The sequence below is a fragment of the Trachinotus anak genome, unplaced genomic scaffold (genome assembly GCF_046630095.1).
Source record: "Trachinotus anak isolate AG129_WGS33_773 ecotype Australia unplaced genomic scaffold, CSIRO_AGI_Tana_v1 ptg000018l, whole genome shotgun sequence".
Classification (NCBI taxonomy): Eukaryota; Metazoa; Chordata; class Actinopteri; order Carangiformes; family Carangidae; genus Trachinotus; species Trachinotus anak.
The window spans coordinates 14,368,976-14,390,345 of record NW_027273869.1 but is presented as its reverse complement, the minus strand read 5'-3'; the positions used below and the strand labels follow the sequence as shown (position 1 = coordinate 14,390,345).

The window sequence follows — 21,370 nt, the reverse complement described above, 5'->3', positions numbered from 1 at the left end:
CCAAAGATGTTGCGAAGCCATTCCAATAATACATAATATTAACTTTAAATTTGAAAATCACCTTGTCATGATTCTCAACTGCAAAAAAAGATGAGTTTTGTAAATGCTGCCTGACTTTGAATCATTAGAATCAGTAAAAGCACCATCGCTGTGCTTTTAAGTTCTGCTGGTTTTAAGTGGCAGGCGTCTCTGAAGTCCATTTAGTTTTTGTTCTAGAGCGTTCGATCATATCGAATCAACGTCATCTGTTGTTCCCAATTTTAAAGGATAAACTTTGAAGCTCAACTCTTGAGCCAACGTGGATGGAAAGTTCTTAAGTGCTCAGAAAAAAATGGAAGTTTGAACATTCATAATTTTTATGACAACTGGGTATATCCATGTGATATGGTCAAAAGCTTTAGAGCAGCTCACTGAATGGACCTCCAGATGAAATTGTTTTGTCAAGGTCAAAAATGAACTTTGAAACCCATCTCTCAATGTCATTGTAATAAATCTCTGGGCCCTGAAATGGTAAAAAATTGATAAATATAGAAGTAATAAGGATGTGGATTCAATGGTTTCCATTACATTTTTCCTCTTTTTCCCCCATTTCTTTTGAAATGGTTTTCAAAGACATTTCTCCTTAAATTTATGGTCAGTAACAGACCATAAATTGATAGTTTTCCTCACATCTTTCCTACAGATCATACAGATTTAAGTACATGTGTAAGCTCTCACATCAGCCATTAAAGTTAGATTTACCTCGTTTGAATCTGTAGTTGTTCAAAAGTGTTTTCCCAAAGACGAGACAATAAGGAGGGGTCATGCACTATCTTTGGTTTATCCTGGCGGATCACATAAGTAGACTCATAAAGACAGAAATAGTCACAATGATGTCAAGCTTTGTGGGTTGGATGTCACTTATTTGACACTTGAACTCACACGCATGCAGATATAAACTCTCGTATATAAACACACACACACGCTTGATATAAAGAACCTATAACTTATATGCACACACACAAGCACTGGTGTTGTCCTAGTTGTGTCCTACAGTCAGCTGATAGATGAGCTAAAAGTGAGTGAGTCAGGTTTCAAACATGTTCAATATTTTCTTACCCAGATAAGGATTTATACTCATATCATACTCATGTTACACAAACCTGCTCAGTGGTGATGCTGCTCTGAGGTACATGAGGCCTAAAGGAATGTTGCTAAAGAGTCACTGCAGTCAGACAAATGGGAATTTCTCTGTGCCGAGCCATTTCCTGCCAAATGTCTAAACTTGTCTGTGTCTGTAGCTAAACAGAAAAATGCGATGCATTAAAGTCTAATAACATAGAGCTGCAAAGTGGAAGGGTGTATATTGGGCATTTGTAAGGGTTCCAGGAGTAATAGTCTCATTCATTTTCCACAAAGACGTTGTAAGGTGACTTACAGTTGGAGCATTTCCAAGACTTGGATTGGCATCAAGCACTCCTGGTCGAGGGGAGCCGTGGTGACCTGGGGGTTAGGGCACCAACCAAGAACTGCAATGGCCTTGGGTCGCATTCAGCTCAGGGTGTTTCTTTCATGTCATTCACCATCTTTCTCTTTGCTTATTTTAATCTTTCCACTGCTGGCTATCTAACAAAGGAATAAAACATGCTCCTGGTTAAATACAAAAGATAAGCGACCCTATTAGACTGTATCTGGTTCTTTGATGTAACATCAAAGGCTTGTGTATATAAACCTACATAAACCTAATGACCACAGTTTAAATCAGTTCATTTGGGATTCTGGGTCAATTTTGGTTGAATTCAGTAACTATGCTGAGGTATTTGGTGCCAATAACAATAGGTTCTGGATTTTCTACAGCTCTGATTCACACCTCTGACTGGATTCTCTATAGCAACAACAAGTGAGGCTCATGGGTGTTGTTTTAGAGCCTTTTATCAAACCAAACTGACTCATACTTCTCAGAAACAAGCTCAAAATAGTTTATACTGATAGCCATAACATAGACCTGTAGACTCCACACTGCTGTGGTTCTGTGTTTCAGTTTGATGAGAGTGTCAATCTTACCGTGCCTGTATGGTAAATGTGAAGCTACAGCCAGCTGCCTATTCGATTAGCTTAGCTTAGCATAAATAAAGGAAACAGGGGGAAACGGCTCACCTGGCTGTCTCCAAAAGTAACAAAATTCACCTACCAACATCTTTAACGTTCACAAAGCCTCATGTTGTATTTTGTTTGTTTTATCTGAGCAAAAATTTGTGGGTTTATGGGGATTTGTGTGCTGGGCTAATTTTTGGCTCGGACCAGTAACTTGTCAGTGGTCTTACAGACCATGTGGTTGCCAGGTAACCAGAAGGGACTATTAGCCTGGCTTGACCTTGGCTAGCTGTTTCTCCTTGTTTCCAGTTTTTGTGCTAAGCCATCTAATTTACAGCAATGAAGTGAAGAAACACATTTGTCAAAATGTTGAACTAGCTCTTTAAAACAAAACTTAGAGTGGGGGGAAAATACTTCAGGCACCAGCCTGTGGTTGACTTTTTTTTTTTTATATATATTTACATTGATGTCATATAATGATGACAATACTGCTGCTGTTGAACTGTCTCAACTCATGCAGCACACAAACACACATTCACACTCCTTGTGAGCCAGCACGAGCTTGTCTCTGTGCGAGCCCAGCGTCTCCATAGTGACGAGATGGAGAGGACGAGGAGGGGGAAATGTAAACTGGGTAGAAAGAGAGCGAGAGAGAGAGCACAGAGAGAGGGAGTGTGTGTAGAGAGAGAGTAAGAGAGAGAGAGAGAGAGAGAGAGAGAGAGAGAGCGAGAGAGAGCGCTCAGGCAGAGACATGTAGGAGATGTAGTCTGGCTGCCGCAAGCTGAGGAAAGAGGAGGAGTTGGTGAGCGCTGGAAATCTGCAGACAGAGTGAGTGTGAGCGAAAGGGAGACAAAAGCTGGTGGTGAGGAGTTGAGGAGGAGTAAAGCTAGAAAAGTGTGGATAGAGAGGAGAAGAGAGACAGAAGGAAAGAGAAACACTTGTCTTGGACGGCAACAAAGCAACAGTAAAGAGCAGGAGAAGAGAGAGTGAGAAAAGAAGACACCGCAGGCGAGGAGACCAAACTGAAGACGACTCAACCTTTCATTTGGGATAAGTCCCGTCTCGGGGAGAGGTAAGCCCACTGGGAGACAGGATGGGGATGTAAAACATAAGAGAGATAAAGAGGAAGAGATACGATGATGAGCACTGATCCTTTTGTTCTTCACTTGCAGTTTTAATAATGCATCTTTCATCTAGATGCTCTGCAAGGCTGAGGTGGTTACAATATATGAAGCGCTCAATCAACACTGCTGACAAGGCAAATTTACTGGCGGTGTGACTGTGTGTGTGTGTGTGTGTGTGTGTGTGTGTGTGTGTGTGTGTGTGTGTGTGTGTGTGTGTGTGTGTGTGTGTGTGTGTATGCGTGTGTGCGTAGCTTTTGGAGATAAATGTTTTTTGTGCATTTATTGTGTAAGAGTCTGTTTTTGAGCCTTCTGAGAGAACGTGCTCAGTGTCGGAGCATCGATCGTGCATGAGTTTGCTGCAAAGTCTCTTTATTCCACAAGTAGAGGAACAGAGAGGGGATGACATCTCAAATTCAATTCAGTTACTTTTCTCAGTTGCATAATAGGCAGCGCTGATGGTGAGGAATTCACTGTGCATGTGTGTATCATGTGTTGCCAGGTTTTCTTGAACATGTACCTCAATCTATGTCATTAACCAGAGACTGGACCGAGTTGTCATGTTTGTACTTGTCAAAAGACTTTCTGGAAGGCATCAAGTCCAGATCCAGAAAAAAAAAGAAAAAACACAAGCCAACTATTGTCTCTAGTTCCAGGCTGAGTCAAGTGAAGCAGAGAAAAAAGCTACTGTCTTACTACTACAGTTAAATCCACTCAAATCCAATTGCTGCCCTAATTTATGTCCTATCCTCATTTGCATGCACTAACATACTCTGAGAAGATGGCAAGAGAAGTGAAATCTAGGACAAGACAGAAAAATATAGTCCCTTAAGAAAGGGATGTTGTAAGGCTTTAAGTTTGTTTGTTTGGAAGTCTATAAAGACAAGACTGTCAGGTTAGTGCTATACTGTATGTTTAAGTGGTAATCACTGTGTATGAGAGAAAATGTAAACATTTATTAGCACAAGGGAGGCTGCTCTGTTGTCATATGATTACTGTTTTCAGGTTTTTTTTATCTCAGCTTTCAAAGTCTCGATTTTCCAGACTCACTTTGTCATGTTACATTTTAAAATCATTCAAAGAAATAGCAGTGGTTACCATATAATTTTACTTGTCAGATTTATGTTGTTGTCCTTAGTTGCCCAAAATCCACTGGCACTGACTAAGATAAGTTAATAATGTCCAGCGTGTATGAATTTGTTAAATGAAAATAATGAAGGGAAACAAAACAACAGTGATAGAGCAAGACTGAAAAGGAAAGTAAGTGAGGACCTTGTGGTAAGGTAGGTAGGTTGAGTTAAAAAAAAAAAAAAAAAAAAAAACCAAAAAACAAGTGAACCCTTTGGAATTTTCTCCATTTATGTATGAATTTGTCCTGAAATATGATCAGATCTTAATCCAAGTTACAATTATGAACAAACACAATCAATTTTAACTAATAACATAAAAATCATTGTATCTTTCTTGTCCATATTAAAAACATCAATCAAACATTCAGAGTGTAGACAAGAAGCTTCTGCTGACGTGAATCATGCCTCCCCCAAAACAGATCTCAGGAGACTTGTGATCTAGAATTGTTGATTTGCATGAAGCCAAAAGGGTTACAAGAGCTGAAAGAGTTTGCGTGTTCATCAGTCCAAAGTCACACAAACTGTCTACAAATGGAGATGAGTTAGTTTTGTGGCTACATTCTGCCTAAAAGTAGACGCCCAGCTAAGATGACTCGAAAAGCACAATGCAGAATGATCAGTAACATAACAAAGAGCCTCAGAGCAGCAGCTAAAGGCTGAAAGGAATCACTGGAGTTGGTTAACGTCTCTGCTGATGAGTCTGCCTCTGGGCCTGGACAGCTCAACATCATTGATGGGAAAATGAATTCCCAGGTTTCTCAAGGTCTCTTACAGGATAACGTCAGGGTGGCGGTCCACCTGCTGAAGCTCATGCAGCAGAGCAGGACGATGACCCTAAACATCAAAGTAAATCTACAACAGAATGACTTTCAAAGTATCCACCTGTTGGAGTGGCCCAGTCAGAGTCCAGACCTTAATCCAGTAGAGACCTGAAGAGGAAAAAAACAATCCTCCTGAACATTGTGCAGGTCTGATCGAAGAGTTTGTTTGGGGTTATTGGTTCCAAAGCAGGTTCAACCAGTTATTAAATCCAAAGGTTCACTTACTTTTTCCACCAGCTCCATGAATGTTTAATGGCTCTCATTAGCTCAGGCACATTGCGTTCATCTACTCCTGTGGCTCGTTGACGAAGATCAGATCACATTTTTTGACCAATCAGGGTTTCCAAAGGGTTCACATACTTTTTCTTGCCACTGTAAATAGAGGGAAAGAACGAGGCAGGTCCCAGCAGGAAGAAGGAGAGTATTTTTCTTCTCCCAGCTGCTAAGGAACAAACCGGACAGACCGAAAGATTGAGTGGGAAATCCTGCCAGATGCTGTTTACCTCAGACGCCAGTCCATCAATCATAATCCAGCCTCCTGTTCATGGAATCATCACCGCGGCGAGTCATTGCAATAGATTCCTCTTCAGTGACCGGCATTAGTCAGAAGGCGGCCCACAGAAACCACAGCATGGTGGATGATCCCGTGAAAGATATTTTGGTTTACAAAAGCTTTTAACATACAGTAACTAGAGTATTGGTGCAAAGGGTTTAAATTCTAATCACATCATTTTCTTTAAGCTCCCAACAGTTTCAGAAACACAAATGGTTTTATTATGTTTGGGTAATTCTGCTGTATCATCGTTTTTTTGTTTTAAGGAAGGCTTGTAATGATTCAGAACATTAACACATCTATTACACCATTAAGTCATTACACGAGGAGGGGAGAGTGTATTTTCAAAGTGCTGACATCTTATTTTGGGACTCAACTGGGTCACAAAACAGGAACCGTTGGCAGAAACCTATTTTACTACACAGACTGTAAATCAGATTATTATTATTATTATTTTTTAATCCGAGATGTTTGTCTGCATTGGCAAGGTTAATTAAGGTGGCCGAGGTGCAGAGGTCTTGATATTTTCTGTGTAAATGTGTACTGAGTATGGGTGTATAAACTTCTGAGTGACATTTGAATAACCTTGACGCAGGAAGGACATGGTATCTTGCCTTAGGTTTTGGTTGGTTTATCTTTAGCAGCACAGCTTTGTCCCCACTGGCCACTTGTAATACTCTGCCATATCTACATTGCTTCTCTGATGTGGCTTGATTCAGATTTTTTTTTTTTTTTTTGCCAGGTCTGATACAGGTGAGGAGCAGTTTACACCAGCTCTTTATAATTATAAACACAAATTAGTTCTTATGTGGAGATTAGTTGTTACCAAACATTTATAACTAATAACTGCTCTGTACCGTTAGCTAATGGAACTAGCTAACCAGACGTTAGCTTGCTAATGTCTGACCCATTGAGATTGAAGGATAAAAGACCTCATTTAATTGTATTATAATAATGTAAAATTGGGTTTTAAGCTACATTTCACAGAAGTTACATTATATACCTCAAATTACAAAATGTTATGCTGATAATAATAATGTAAGTGTAAATGGATCGGCTGCTGGAAACTGTTTCTCTCTCACTTTCAAGTTTTCCCACTACTAGGAGTACACAGCAGGGTCCCATCTAAAGCTGTCCCTCAGCAGAGAGTTCAAAGATGCACATATGGCTGCTACAAGCATCCTATTGACCCGATCTTGTATCTGTAGCCTTTACTGTACAGTATACAGTACAGCATGCTGTACGCTTCACTGACTCTGGCCAGGAGCAGCTGCTGTTTGTGAGCCCTGCTGAACCTCTGAAGTGCAAGATACCAAACAAAAACATAAACGTCATTCAACTGGCCTCTCTCTGTTGCTATGTCAACCTTAACTGAGTTATGTCATGTGGTCATGCACATCATACAAGCTGCACAGGTCACATACAGGTTTTATTATATACACATGATTGACAAATGAGCTTGGTTTTACTAAAATCCTCATTTCAGCATCGAGGCATGAAGTGAAAAAATGTGATCAAAGAATTGCAGCTTTAATTCATAATCTCTAATGTGTGGTGCTGTAAAAGCCAAACATTCCAAATTTAAAGCAAATACATTTGTAATGTAATGTTTATTATTGTTTTTGTTATTTATTTAAAAATGTAAATCTCCCTCTGAATTTTTTGCATTCTGACACTCAAACACTCGATGTGGATAAACTCTCTGAAGCGCCCACACCCAGATAGTATTATACACTCATAAAAACACACACATACATGTGCACACACAGCCCGGTGCCTTAGGAGAGCTTATGCTACTGTGCAGTGTGAAAATGAGTAGCATCTTGAGACTTTGAAGTATTTATTAATCCTGAAAAATATCATCAACCATTTCCTCTCTCATCTTACTGGGGATTCAACTCATGTGCTTCTGTGTAAGTAGTGTGTGTGTGTGTGTGTGTGTGTGTGTGTATGTGTGTGTATGTGTGTGTGCGCGCGTACAAGTGTGTCTGTGGAAGCTTTGAGAGATCTTGTTTCAAGCTTGATCCTGCAGCATTTCAGTGTTTGCACACACACACACACACACACACACAGCTTGTGCTTCCAGTCATAGTTACAGTTCTCATGCTATTAATGGAGATATATCTGTCTCCATGTGGGCGGGCTTATTAACGGCCTGCTCTCATTGGCTGCCTATTTTCTCAGCAATGAAACAAGTCGTCCTATTGGTCCCTGTTGGACATCATTTTTAACATATCACCCTTAGCTGCAACTCCCCTCTGCTCTGTGGTTGCTAGGCAACCAGTGGTCTCTGGTTTCCCTCCAGTTTCCCCAACCTCCCCCCACCCAGCGCCTATAATGGGGTATGTGTGTATGCATGTGTGTATACATATATTTATATATATATGCATGTGTAAGAGAAACTGTAGTTGCGAACAGGGCAGAGGGTGATGAAGCTGAAGCCTGGACATTGAATCCAGCTGAGCTTCCAGTGTGCTTTCTGAAAGTTACATATTGTGTGTGGTAAAATCTATTGAGAGCCCAGGAAAATCAATACTTATCATTCCACACACATCGAGTGAGGGATGGAGCGATGAGAGAACAAGGAGAGGAAGGTGGCCGGCTGTGGTTAAGTATTCAGGGTTAGAAAAACATCAATAATCAGGGTGAAAAATGAGCCAAGCATTGTTGCTGTAAATGTCGACGCCTTCACATGCACTGGGCACTGTGCACGTTATTCACATTACATCAATGCTGTTTTATAACAAGCCCTATTGATTGCAAGATGGGAGACATTTTTGACTTTTGTCTACTTTTATATTCTATATTAAGTGACAGATTTAGAGCCCCAGGCTGGGCCTGATCATTGACTGACGTCAACTCTCAAATTTAAATTTCTTGCACAAACCATTTAATATGATTATAGTCATTATACCACTCAAGCAGGCTGTTTCCAGGATTTTAAAAATACTCAGGGCATGAGTCCAAATTTCCTCAGCACTCCCCCACCCGCATAAAACACTTCACTTGCCACCAACCAAATTCTGTACAATTTTCAGGAATATTTAAAGGAATATTTTAGGAGAATTTATTTCCTGGAGTCTCCACTGGCTGCCTATCAACTGCCCCCAGTCTGGCACATAGCCCCATGTAAAACTGAAGTAGTTGTCTTTACATTTAGTTTTTTGTTTGGATTAAACAAACAAGAGATAAAGTATTAATAAGTGAGTTTTAGAGATGCTGGGAGGCACATTTTGTTACCCTTGGACAGAGCAGGCTAGCTGTTTTCCTGTTTATAGTCTTTGTACTAAGCTAAGCTAACTTTCTGCTTGCTCCAGTTACATGTTTCCTTTTACAAACTAATGATTTTAAAAATTGAATTTTTTCCATTTTTGAGATTATTTTATCAACCTGCCAATGCAGACAAACATCTTGGATTAAAAAAAAAAAAAATCATCTGATTTCCAGTAAAATTATAGTAAAATACGGTTCCAAAATAAGATGTCAGCACTCCCCCCTCCTCGTGTAATGACTTAATGGTGTGAAATACACGTATTAATGTTGTGGATCATTACAGTTATCAGAATCAGCCTTTAAATATATGTGGAATATGTCCATAAACATAGAATACATATTCTTCCAAGTCATTAAAATATTCTGGAGGACATGACTTTGATGATCTCAGTGGTAACTACAGCCTTGTACTCAACCTCTAAGACGGCACGACGGCAGACACGGGATACGTGCTGATCAATATTACCACTCATTTGGCCTGTGATGTATTCTGACCCAGGCAATTTAAGTAACCTTACACCAGTGATTCTTTGATCGTTCCTTCGATTCAGGATTCTTCAAAGTGATATTTTTAAAGTGGGGGGGGGGGTTGAACTCCAATCGCTCCATTAGCGGACGACGCCTGAAGAGCTGCAGAGGTCTGTTGATATCACAGAGGTCACGCCCTCACAGTCTACAGGGGAGAGGTGATCGGTCATATTGACTTGAGCCTGGAGAAGGTAGATACACACAGCCAAAGCTAACAAAGATGAGCCAATCACATGCAGTTGCCAAGGCTGAGCAGAAGAAGCTCTTATAACTGCAGAGCCTCGTCTTTTATTAGGGCGAATCACTAACGCACTCAGACTATTTATTCTCCCTGACTGCTGTTTTTCCTTGTAGCCTCTCCTTGTATCATCTGGATGTAGCAAGAGGGGAGCAGAGTGGAAATAAGGACAGGAGAGACGTGTGAGAGGTAATTTGAGTTCAAGGGAATATGGACAGAGCGAAGAGGGGGGTAAGGAAAAGGGATATGAGGTTAATGAAAGGGATATTTAGGCGAGTCAATTTAGATTAAACAGGAGCACAGACACTAATGAAAGAGTTTTCACTCCACTCCCTCTCCATCATTAAAACTGTGTGCTAGCTTGAGCACAGACAGTGACTGGACTGTTGGTCCCTCACTGGGTTTTATGCTCCAGTGAGCCAACCAGCTTCCAACCTCCCCTCTAGTAGGAAACAGAGAAAAGGCTTTTTGTCTCCAGTGTCCTGAATGAGAGAGGTCGTTGTTAATGTCTCCAATCACTGACGCTTTCCATTTGACCCTTATTGTCACATTTATGTCGTTTTGTCACGGCTGTCATCTTTAGTCTGCGTTCTCTCTTCATGTTCTTGGAAGTTGTGATTGTGATTCAATAATAAATAGGATTTGATTTACGGTGGCAAATTAAATCATCTCAATGACACTTGAAGATGTTTCGCTTTTGTATGTTTTATGACTCCAAACACGACATTAAAAGACTTGGTGGAACAGACGACACACATAAACAAACAGAAGGATTTAAATGGGAAAGAATCGTTTATGGTTTAATGTTTGTGAAGTGAGAGCTACAGAGAGGAGATGGCTGGAGGAAAGCACAGCTCCGTTAACCGTATGTGTGGTGGCTAATCCGTTAATCAAGCCTGTTCAGTCTGGGCTAACGGGACTGTTAACAGGATTAGTGCATTGATCGGCACACACAGACACACACAGAAGACACAAACATAACGGCCCGGCTAGATACTGGAGGCAAACAGCGCCCCAAATCACTTCATACTACGGTAATAAAATCAAGACCAGAGGGTAAGTAACCCTCACTGGACGCTTTAGCTGCTCAGTGATACAACCCAGACAGAGAGAGGTAGAAAGACATGGACATCCACTGACATACAGTGAGCTTAATATTTGATTCCATAATATTCACACCAATGAAAACATCTGTATATTTTGTAATGTGCTTCACAAGGAAAGAAAGAATTTACACTAAGTCAGTGATGTCCATTCACTCTGAACATATCAGGTTAATGTTAAATAGATGTTTCACTGCTTTGCTGAAACTATACATTTTTAGTTGTGAATGAAATTTTCAGACCACATCCTGTAGTCGTCCAGTTTCTGAAATCAGCAACAGAAATCAGGTCCCGCTGTGAATATCGTACAGTTGTTTTCAATGTTTGAATGTGCTTTAATATGTTTTTTAAATGCTATTATGAAAAGTTATATTAACATGAACATAAAAAATAACACTCTCACTTTTTCAGCCGCTGCGGTCACTAAAAAAATAATAATCCAGGTACATTGCACTGCTAAGTATGCAAGTTAAACCTTATAAATTTATCTCCCTGCCTTAAAAACAGTCTGGCAGTCAAGTGTAACAAATCCTTGAAAACTTTGTTACGTCCTAATTCATTGCAACAATCTAACAATGAAAATTGTCCATTTTTGATGGACTTAATAAGGCTGGTTATGTTCTCATTTTTTCTTAATCTCAATTCATGAACGGACAAAAACTAACAATGACTGAATAATAGTAGCCAAAGCCTGACATACATTATTCCTCCGCACTACAGAGCTCCAAAAAGTATTAAAAACACTGTTACATTAGTTTATTTGGACTCAGTCTCACAAATGCCATCTTGCTTCTGTAAATACTCTGTAGAGCACCAAATGTGAACCAATCTGTGGCTGAAAACTGTTAACACCAAATACATGTCTGCTAACAACGACAGAGCTCAGCTGTTGTAGAGATTAAACCTTTAAAAAAAAAATTAAAACTACATATTTTGATCCATTTTTAAACATTTACATTTTCACTAAGGACCAGTTGGCCGGGGGCCGAATGCCAGAGAGGGGGCAGGGGAGTCGTAAAATATTGAGGCGTTGTTAGTTTTGGTCTTTTCTCAGTATTTGTTGACAGTGGACAAAATATAGAATAACGCCAACTTATCCTGCAAATCAAATGCTTACAGATATAGAAACGCTGTCTATGTTTATTTATTTATTTTTTTTTTTTCAGTTGTCGGTGTGTAAGTGCTGTTGACACAAAACATACAAGCGTTGTCTTATCAAGGACGTATTACCAGAGCTGACCAGAGTGGAGCTTCAATCAGTGTAGTGTGGTACCTCAGCGCTTCTCTCGTCAGTATATACTGCTGCTATGAATATCATTTAAATGCAAATGGGACAATGCTGCAGTCGAGCATCACAGAGACAGTGAAAATGTGAGTGTGTTTTAACAATAATGGTCAGGTTGCATTCAAATTCTCATCCAATCCATTCAGGGTAACAATATAATCTTCATCCTCAGGCTCCGAAAACAGCTGTTTGAGCTGTTTGTGTGTGTCTGAATACACATCCACGTGCATGTGGAAATATGTATGTGTGTGTGTTTTTTTTTTTGTGTGTTTTGTTTTGTTTTTTTTTGGATGAGTGTGTGTGGGTGACTGCTCCTGCTGCGGCTCTGTGTTGCCATGGTGACAGCTGAACTTCAGGCTGAGGTTGAGGCTTCTACTGTAGTTGAAGTAGATGCTGTTGCATAAGGCGAAGTGTAACACACACAGACACGCACTGTGCAGGACAATTACTGTGCTCTTCCTGGAGTGCATGCGTGTATTCGTATGTGATGAAACAGTGGAGTCGTCGGGGCTGGTGTCTTGCTCTCACCCCTCAGGAGGCTGAATATGTCATGACCTTTTCTACTGACTGCAAAGAATCCAGGTCACATTCAAACAAGTAGCATTAAAGTCATCAAATCTTTTTTTTTTTTTTTTTTTTTTCTTTCAGTGGTTCAAATAAACTGATCTGGAGTCTGGTAAAGTCACCTGTTTGCTATCTAGTCTTTATATTTTAAAGATTTTATTCTTTAAATCAGGTGTCATTTTCTTTTTACTTGCAAAGCCATAACATCATAACTTTATTGAGACTGTAACTAACAATTGTTTTGAATATTAATCTATCTTGTGATTTTCTCAATCAAACAATTGCTTTTTGTGACACTGGATACAATGCCCAATTTCCTGAATCATCTTTTTTTTTTTTATCAAAGATAATCACTGTAATATCATATCAGACAATGAAAAGCACAGTGGAGAAGCTGGAACTAGGAAAGTCTTGACTAATGATAATCAGTAATCAAAACAGTTGCGGATGAATTTTCTGTCGTTGAGTTTTCTGACTAGTCCACTAATGTACTTACTGTTTAAGCTTTAACTTTCTCACTTGTTTTTCGTAGAGAGGGACTCTTTAAACAAATGAAACCATATCTAAAAGTTAAAAGCTTGACGATGTTCTACATGAGTAAGGTCATGTTGCCTGTTTGCAATCAATTTCATTATTTTCGAGAATGTCCTTAAACCAAGTGTAATTTTCTTTTTACTGGATGAGCAGTACATCATATTCTCATTTTAAGACACTTGCTACTAGAGAACTAGTAGTAGTAAAAGCCTTAGAGTAAGATATTATGCGCCCAAATCAGCAAGCGAGGCAGAGGCTGTAGTATCACTGAGATTGTGTGACCATAAAAGACAGTGTGTAAGAGAGACAGAGATAGAGGCTGTGAAAGGCGGAGAAGGAGAATAGGAGAGGAAAGATGAGTGAGTAAAAATTGGTGGAAGGAGCACGGGGTGGCCATAATACGCCAATTAGTTCCACTACCCGCTAGTCCCAGCTCTGCTCTCCATTTCCCTTTGATCTGTCTAATTTTAACAATTAAAAACACTGTTTCCATGCAGAGAGGAACAGCGTAGGATGTCATTTAACTCAATGGTAGCCACTATTAAAACTATCCTTTTTCCTTATTTATTGTACGACATGAATTGAAATTTATGAAGCCTACAAACAAGAGGAAGCGTTCGGCATTTTTTAGGCTTGCTCATACATTATAGCACAGTTTACATGCAGTTTGCATACATTCATTATCCATGGGATTGGTTTATTTATGTTCTGTGTGTTTAGGTCTGTGCACATACATAGAACGTGTACGTGCATCCGATATCACCGGTCTTGTCGCTGGTTTGTATTTTTATGTTACTCTAGCAGATGTAGGCCACTAATTGGTGCGGTAGATGATGAAGTCTGCGTGTATTTGTGTGCGTGTCTGCGAGTTGCACTGACTCAAAGCACGACTGTTGGGAGAATCATTAGACTCGCAGCAAGGCCTCACATTGAGGCTAATTACCACCTTTTGCCCTGAAGACACACAGAAACACACGCGCTCTCTCATGCTCGCACATACCTTTACCGGAGGAGCTCCAGAGGCAGCCCCATGAAACCAGGCAGCAGTTTGTTGTATACCGACGTATGGGTGACAGAAGGTGCAAACAACATCCCCGCAGACAGCTGCCATGTTCCAGCTAGTCTCTTTAGAAAACCCAGTAACTGGCACAGTCAGTGGACGCCTGGTGACCACAGAAAGAATGAATGCTTTCACTGGAGTCCAAGTGTGTGTGTGTGTGTATGTGTGTGTTTTTGTCTCTGTTTGTGCCTGTGTAATGAGCTCCTGGGGAAAATCAATAGACTGTTACAAATTTGCCACAATCTCATTTTGTTGAATTTGCATTTCATGGCTGTCAGTGAAAAAAAACTCTCAGTAAACTCTCAGCTCTCAGTAACAATGTTTTATCAAATAATTACCTTGGCAGAAAACCTGGAAGTCTGACAGTGCAGTGCTTGGTTTGTTATTGGGATTTAGGATTTTTTATTTTTTTTTATCACTCCCAGAGTTGTTTTATAGAAATAATTTGACATCTTGAAAATGTGCATATTCACTGTTACTCTTATGTCTGTACACTAGTGGAGCTGGAGCCCCTATGAAATTAGCTTAGCTTTGCTTGCATAAAGACTGGCGGCAGTGGGAAACTGCTAGCCTCTCTGTCCAAAGCTGACCTGCATTTATGTACATTAAAGAAATGAAATATGTATTGATAGAGAGTTAGTGGTCTTAGCTTTATTTTTGAACTTTGGAGCCAGTCAAGTGAGCAGCGTTTTCCTCCTTCCAGCTGGCTGCAGGAATAGTTAGCATGAAGACATGACAGCGGTATCACTCCTTTATCTAACCCTCAACAAGAAAAAGCAAGAATTGTACTTTACTCTAATGCTTTAATAATGACACCAAGCCCTTTCCGTGCTGAGCACTAACATTAAATATTCAAGGTGTGTGGGCTATGCAGTGTCTGCTTGTTGGCGTCTTATTTACTTTTTATGTTCCAGGATTTTGAGGATGTGTTTTTGGTTTCAAGTCTCACAGCAATCCTCAGATTCTCAAGTCCTTATTTTTGTGACTTAAGTTGAGTCAAAGTCTGCAGTTCTGATTAGTGAAAAGTATTAATTCCTTTTTAATTTGACCAAAATAATAAAAGAAAAGCGAAGCAAATGAAAACAGGAGCGCTAATTAATTTATCAGTCTTTCCTGCCCCTGTGTGTCTGTGCACGTCATACAGGATATCTTACACTGTTGTACATTAGAGGCATGTTATACACTTTATGATCTTGTTCATGTAATCAACTAATCAACTAACCAACTCACAGCTTGAACACAGCTGTCAGTTATGCAATAATAATAATGCCATAATGTATGCGAGAGCTCAGGGGCGTTTTATATCACTATGCACTCATTAGAACTTCCCTGAGTGCTCTGCAGTGCTCTCTGGTGTTTTTCCCTGTGAAGCTGCTTTCTGGATAGCAGATTATCCTCCACTGAAGGCAATAGATGATGATGATGATAATCTGTTACCTTTTTGCAGATATAATCTTGTTATTATCCCGTCTGAAAGCCTTTGAACTCTTACTCTCTGTAGAGGCTGTTTTAAATTATGCAAATGAAAGTGAGTCGTCATTTTTTACCAGCACAGTAGCTTTTGACTAAGCAGTTCTTGTGCTCTTGGAGAGAGCACAGAAAGAAACCATTTTAACTCATTCATTTTCTTATTTTAAATAAACTATAATGTTATGAATAGCAACAAATGGTAATCACAGTTTCCCAGCGCCCTAGGTGATCTCTTCAAATTGCTTATTTTGTCCAAGCAACTGTCCAAAACCCAAAGATATTATATTTACCATTATATAAAACAAAGAAAATCAGCAAATCCTCACATTTCAGACACATAACCAAATGAATATTTCTAATGTGGATCAACCAATCTCTGCATGCATATTTTCATGCACACTACATGCAGACTGCCCTGCAAGTCATTTAAAATTCATGTCCTATCTTTTTGTTCCTTCAGGTCTTGAAGATCAGTCTTATCGGACACAGAAAACGGATCTTGGCCTCGTTGGGAGACCGGCTACACGAAGACACCCCACAAAAACCTCCGCGGGCCATCTCCCTAAGGGTGAGTCTCAGTGAGCAGGCGGTGTGATGTATGAACCCTCTGCTATATCGAAACCAACGTGGATTCAAATTATCATGGATTCGTCAGACAGAGAAAAGCACTAGTCCCTCCCCAGATGGCTATGTATTTCTCTGAGGGAAATACAGCCTCCCCACTGCTGCTGTTACCACCCAACTGATTACCCAAATCTCTCAGACAGGCACAAAATGGCCGACCCACTGCAGTTTCCTCCCCGCCGGCTTGTCCTGGATACTAATCACAAGGAACTGGCTTTCCCTCTCCCAGTGGGGCTACGCTCTAATGTCCCTATAATAGTCTCCTGCTCTTTGTGCTGTTGAGCCAAGGGAGGATGTGTGTGTCTGCCTGGTTGATTCTGCTCATTTCTCTGGGTCCAAACAGCCAAAACTGTCCACTGTGTCTCAGCGTGTCCACCTGAGAATTTGAGTTATGTGCCGAGCCTCAAAATAAGCAAGGAAAGTGGCTCCCGGAGCAACTGATATGACACTAAAATAGAAAGCAGGTGGCTCTCTGAGCAGCATTACCCTACAATTTCACTTTTCATGTTGTTTTTCTTTCGATTCATCAGTCAGTCACTTCTGTTGTGATTAATTGCTGAGTCACTAAAATGTTGCGCCTCGTAATTTCCCAGGACCACGGGAAAAAAACCCAAATTATGCTAATTATAACATAAGAAATGGAGAAAAGCAGCTAATTTTCATTTAAGGAAATTAGACAAAGCAAATCTACTTCTACTTGATATTAATATTAATACTCTCTTGATCAACTGCAATAATTGAATCAATCGTAGTTTCACTTTCTTTCTGCAAAAAGCTCAGATCATACTGTACGGCTCAAAGCAGGGTAAAGCGATGTGAAGCAGCCTTTTCTTCCACTGTGTGAGCAGAGGGCCGTGTTTACCCAGTAATACAGTACAAACATCAGACAGCTGAGTGCATTACAACAAATGGTTGAATGAACAGAATGTGGCTCAGGATGAGAACTGAGATTCAAAAGTTTTAATGCTTCAGCTTCCACAGCCCAGAAAAAAAAAAAGAAGGAAATGAGGAGAGAAAGCCTCTTCTATCCAGTACTCTCATATGCAATCAGCTGACACTGAGAAATAACCGACCTTCTATATGTAAGACCATCACACCATTAAAACACATACAAGTCCTGATTCTTTTGGGGATTTTAGTCTCCGCTCAGTTTGGAAAACCTGTTAAATGAACAACCTTCCCCACTTTCAGGATCTATCTGATGCTTTGTCTTAAAGTGACTTAACACTGAGCAGGCAAGGCGTCAGTGCTGTGCATAAAGACACTCGACCTGCTGAGACCTTCTGCTTTCGGGACCGTGTCTTTCCTCCTGATTTAACAAAGCAATCTCAGACACTACTGCACAGCAGCATAGCAGCACTGTGCTGAAAAATAAAATGTGACAGTGCACAGTGAATGCAATTGCCCTACTTATTGTACTTGCAGCGGTGACACAGCACATTATGAAATGATGAATGAACCCCCTCTTGCTTCCTTCCACCCCTCCGAACTCGCTACCCACCCATTTTTTGCCCAGGAGCCCGGCGGGAACCACACTCCTCCCCAGCTCAGCCCGTCGGTGGGCCAGGCAGCGTACACAGCGGGGGTCCCGGGCGGATCTCTGGACGTGCAGCACCTCATCATGCAGGCGGACGCCCGGCGCAGGCAGCGCAGCAATGACAACTACTTCGAGGACGTGCCGCGATCCAAGCTGGAACGACAGATGGCCCAAGTCAGCATGGTGAGGAAGGAAGGAGAGGATGGAGGGATGAATGGAGGCAGGGAGGGGGAGAGAGGGATGGACTCAAGCGGAGTATTATGAATGGTTATAGAGATATACACTTGGCTGGATGAATACTCAAGTCTGGTGGTATTGTTTATTTTTCTTACTGTTAAGACATCCAATAAAAAGACCAGAACAGTAGTTTATTTTGAGTAACCCCACATACATCACCCTGCTGCCATAAATATTCACCGGAGTCCCAAAGATGTATTAATCCACACCTGAACAGTCCATACCTGATACTCTTGTTTGACTATTGCTAGAAACTGCTTTAGGGAATTAGAGACCTTTAAAAAATGAAACTATGTATTTCTGAGCCATTTTAAAGATTTACATTATCCATAAGAACCAGTGTGTTTGGAGACTGGGTGCTTGAGACAGGGTAGGAAAGACAAAGTATTGAGAGATAAGACTAATACTTTGTTAGTTTTGGTCTTCTAATGGGATCTGTTGATAACACTATAGTACCAAAATACCAAACTTTCCTCGTTGCTGTAATGTAATTATAATAACAATTATAAATAGAAATCAGATTTTAATAATATTATGATAAATACAGTAGTCATTGTTGTACATGATACAAATCGAGCAACACTCATTACATGATCTGCAGATTTTAGTAATATTTCAAAGCTGAAGCCTGTAATCTGACAAATTCAAAGAAATAATAAATGAACAAGCTTGCAGGCAGTACCATGTGTCTTATCAGGACAGTGCAATATAATTTAATCATAGATGAAAAATCTCAGTAATTAAATGCTGGTGTCTAATAGATACACAATGCCAGCCAAAATGTTTTATCTGCCTGTTTGGTTGTTGAAAATCCAGCATTAATAACCTGCAGCAGGCAGACCATCTGACACCAGTGTCTTTGCAGCTCATATAAATTCAGTAAATAAGGTAATAGGACATTTATGTCTGAAACTTTGTGCTATAAAATGATAAAATATGCAAACCACAGTTAAGTGGGCAAAGTGCAACAGTTTTTGTTTTTTTTGCCATCTTTACAAATGGCATAAGGCATAATCTACTACCTTAGGAAGTAAATGTTTATCTCCAGCAGTCTGTCTCTAATGCACACAAGGTGCTCGTCATCGTCGAAAAACAGCATTTTAAACGTCTTTATCAAGAGATGTAAAATACAGATGTAAAACAAGACTCATTTCCAAATAAGCATCCCAACTTTCCAGCCAATTTTATTCTCATCAAAATGTAAAATAAAAACTTTGACTTCTAATCAACAACAGCACAGTGATTCAGACACACACACACACACACACGTGCACACATCTGAGGCAGCAGCTGTGTTTTGATTTGGTATGATTACGGTCTTTTTGTGTCCCTGTGTGAATCACAGAGCTTATCCAGCATAGATTATCACACACTTATGGTTATCATGCTGAATCTCTGAAGTGTGTGCGTCACAGTGCATCCCCCGGTTTCCAGATATGACACTCTGAAGTGCCACTGATGACTCAGCGTTGCCAGAATAAAAGGATATGTATTAGAGGAAAGAGCTTTACTCTCTGGTTCATTACCTGAGTGTCACCACAGATCTATGATTGGTTACCTCCCTCCAGCTCTTCCCTCACCTTCACTGTTTTTCTTTGTTACTTTAGAAAACAGAGCCCAAGAGAGCAAGACTCATTTTCTGGCCATTAAGCAAACAAAAAAAAGGAAAACCCAAAAACTTACAGCGACTGCAGATTTCCAGCTGAAATCGTCAGTGGGGTCAAAGTGTGTGGGGAAATCGGGTGTAATATTGTTAAGCTGGTGGAGTTTAGCAAAGATTTGGCCGATGCCTGTTTCTAAAGGCTTACCCTCAAGCTTTTTATCCAACATCTTTGCATATGACTGTAAAATCTCACCTCCAATCCCTCACCAACTTTCTGATGGGGGGATTACACACACACAAGCAATCAGATATGGACAGACTCATAAACATGCAGTATTTGGCACGGGATGTCTGCATACCTCCTCTTGAACAAATCATCTGGTTCCATTTACCAAAGAATGAAAGTCCATAAAACAAACTTAAGTGTTATCCACAGATATATGAGAAGTATGCAGATAAGATTAAGGTATTTCCTTTGTTTAAAAGGTGAAAGCTCACTTGGTGAAAAAGCGGCGAGCAGCAGCAAAGCGTCTTAAACGGAGCTGAAGTATGCGAACGTTTAGAAGCCAAGCATAATTCATTCAATTTTAATTTCCTCTTGGATGCTCTCCGAGGCGTGTCCCTTTGAAGGCATGTTCATGTTCAGTCAGGAGAGCTGTTACATTATGAACTTAAACTCAAGCCAACGAGTTATGTCAACATGGGATATGTAGCACAAGCCTTGATGTCGTGTCCCGTCTTGTAATCTTGTGTGATCCAGTTTGTATCCTAACGTGCGATTGGTTGTTGTTTCAGGCAGGCGAGTGGTGCGAGCCAATCACGTTGCGCCCACCAAACGAGGCCACATCGTCCACTCCGGTGCAGTACTGGCAGCATCATCCCGAGAAGCTCATCTTTCAGTCCTGTGACTATGAAGCCTATGTGAGTCCTAGCCCTCCACTTCACTCCACTTCCACTCTTGTATCTGTGTGCATTTACTGTTTAAATGTGTGTGTGTGTGTGTGTGTGTGTGTGTGTGTGTGTGTGTGTGCACGCACGCAGGGCTGCAAATAAGAATTCTGTTCATTACATGCTTGTGCCCACCTCATTACGCTTCAACAGTGAATTGATTATCACAATAGTTACCATTATTGTCTGTTAATTGACTTGTCAAATAATCAATAATCATTTTTCAGCTCTGCTTGCACGTGTTTAATGCACACAGAATGTAATAGCATGAAAGATCAATGACCCTCAGCTTCACCTTTCAGTCAATACTGCACTCACTTATTCTCTGTACTTTGGTAAATTTAGACCTTTTCCAGTTACATAAAGGATGTTATATATTCACGTTACCACGGATACAGCCTTGCAGCTTTGATTGGTTACATGCTCAGCAACCAAACTGCAATGATTACTTACTTGGAGCAGGTAAAACACTGCAGACAGACACATTGAGATGCCACTGGCTCTCAGAAACAATGAGAGGGAACGTACTTGGGTATCTCAGAGATGCACATTCTGAATGGTTTTGATGACGACATGGAGAAGGTATGAGCCAGATCATTAAGTAAGAGAGAGAGGAAGGAAGGAGAGGAAAAAGAGAGATGGAGAGAGATCGAAAATTCAAGTTTGAA

The 21,370-nt window shown here is 40.4% G+C and overlaps 1 protein-coding gene across 10 annotated transcripts in view; it reads left to right on the top strand.

Moving 5' to 3' along the window:
- Positions 1-21,370, top strand: part of anks1b (ankyrin repeat and sterile alpha motif domain containing 1B) — a 211,973-nt gene that overhangs the window by 174,251 nt on the left and 16,352 nt on the right. For 7 of the 10 annotated variants that reach the window (XM_071502474.1, XM_071502472.1, XM_071502473.1 and 4 more), the window contains 3 exons: positions 16,214-16,321; positions 17,894-18,097; positions 20,550-20,675. In XM_071502474.1, the coding sequence (XP_071358575.1) occupies positions 16,214-16,321; positions 17,894-18,097; positions 20,550-20,675 (438 nt within the window). Of the gene's footprint in view, positions 1-2,760; positions 3,146-16,213; positions 16,322-17,893; positions 18,098-20,549; positions 20,676-21,370 lie in introns of those variants that run through there. The other 3 variants (XM_071502478.1, XM_071502479.1, XM_071502480.1) reach the window with 3 other exon arrangements.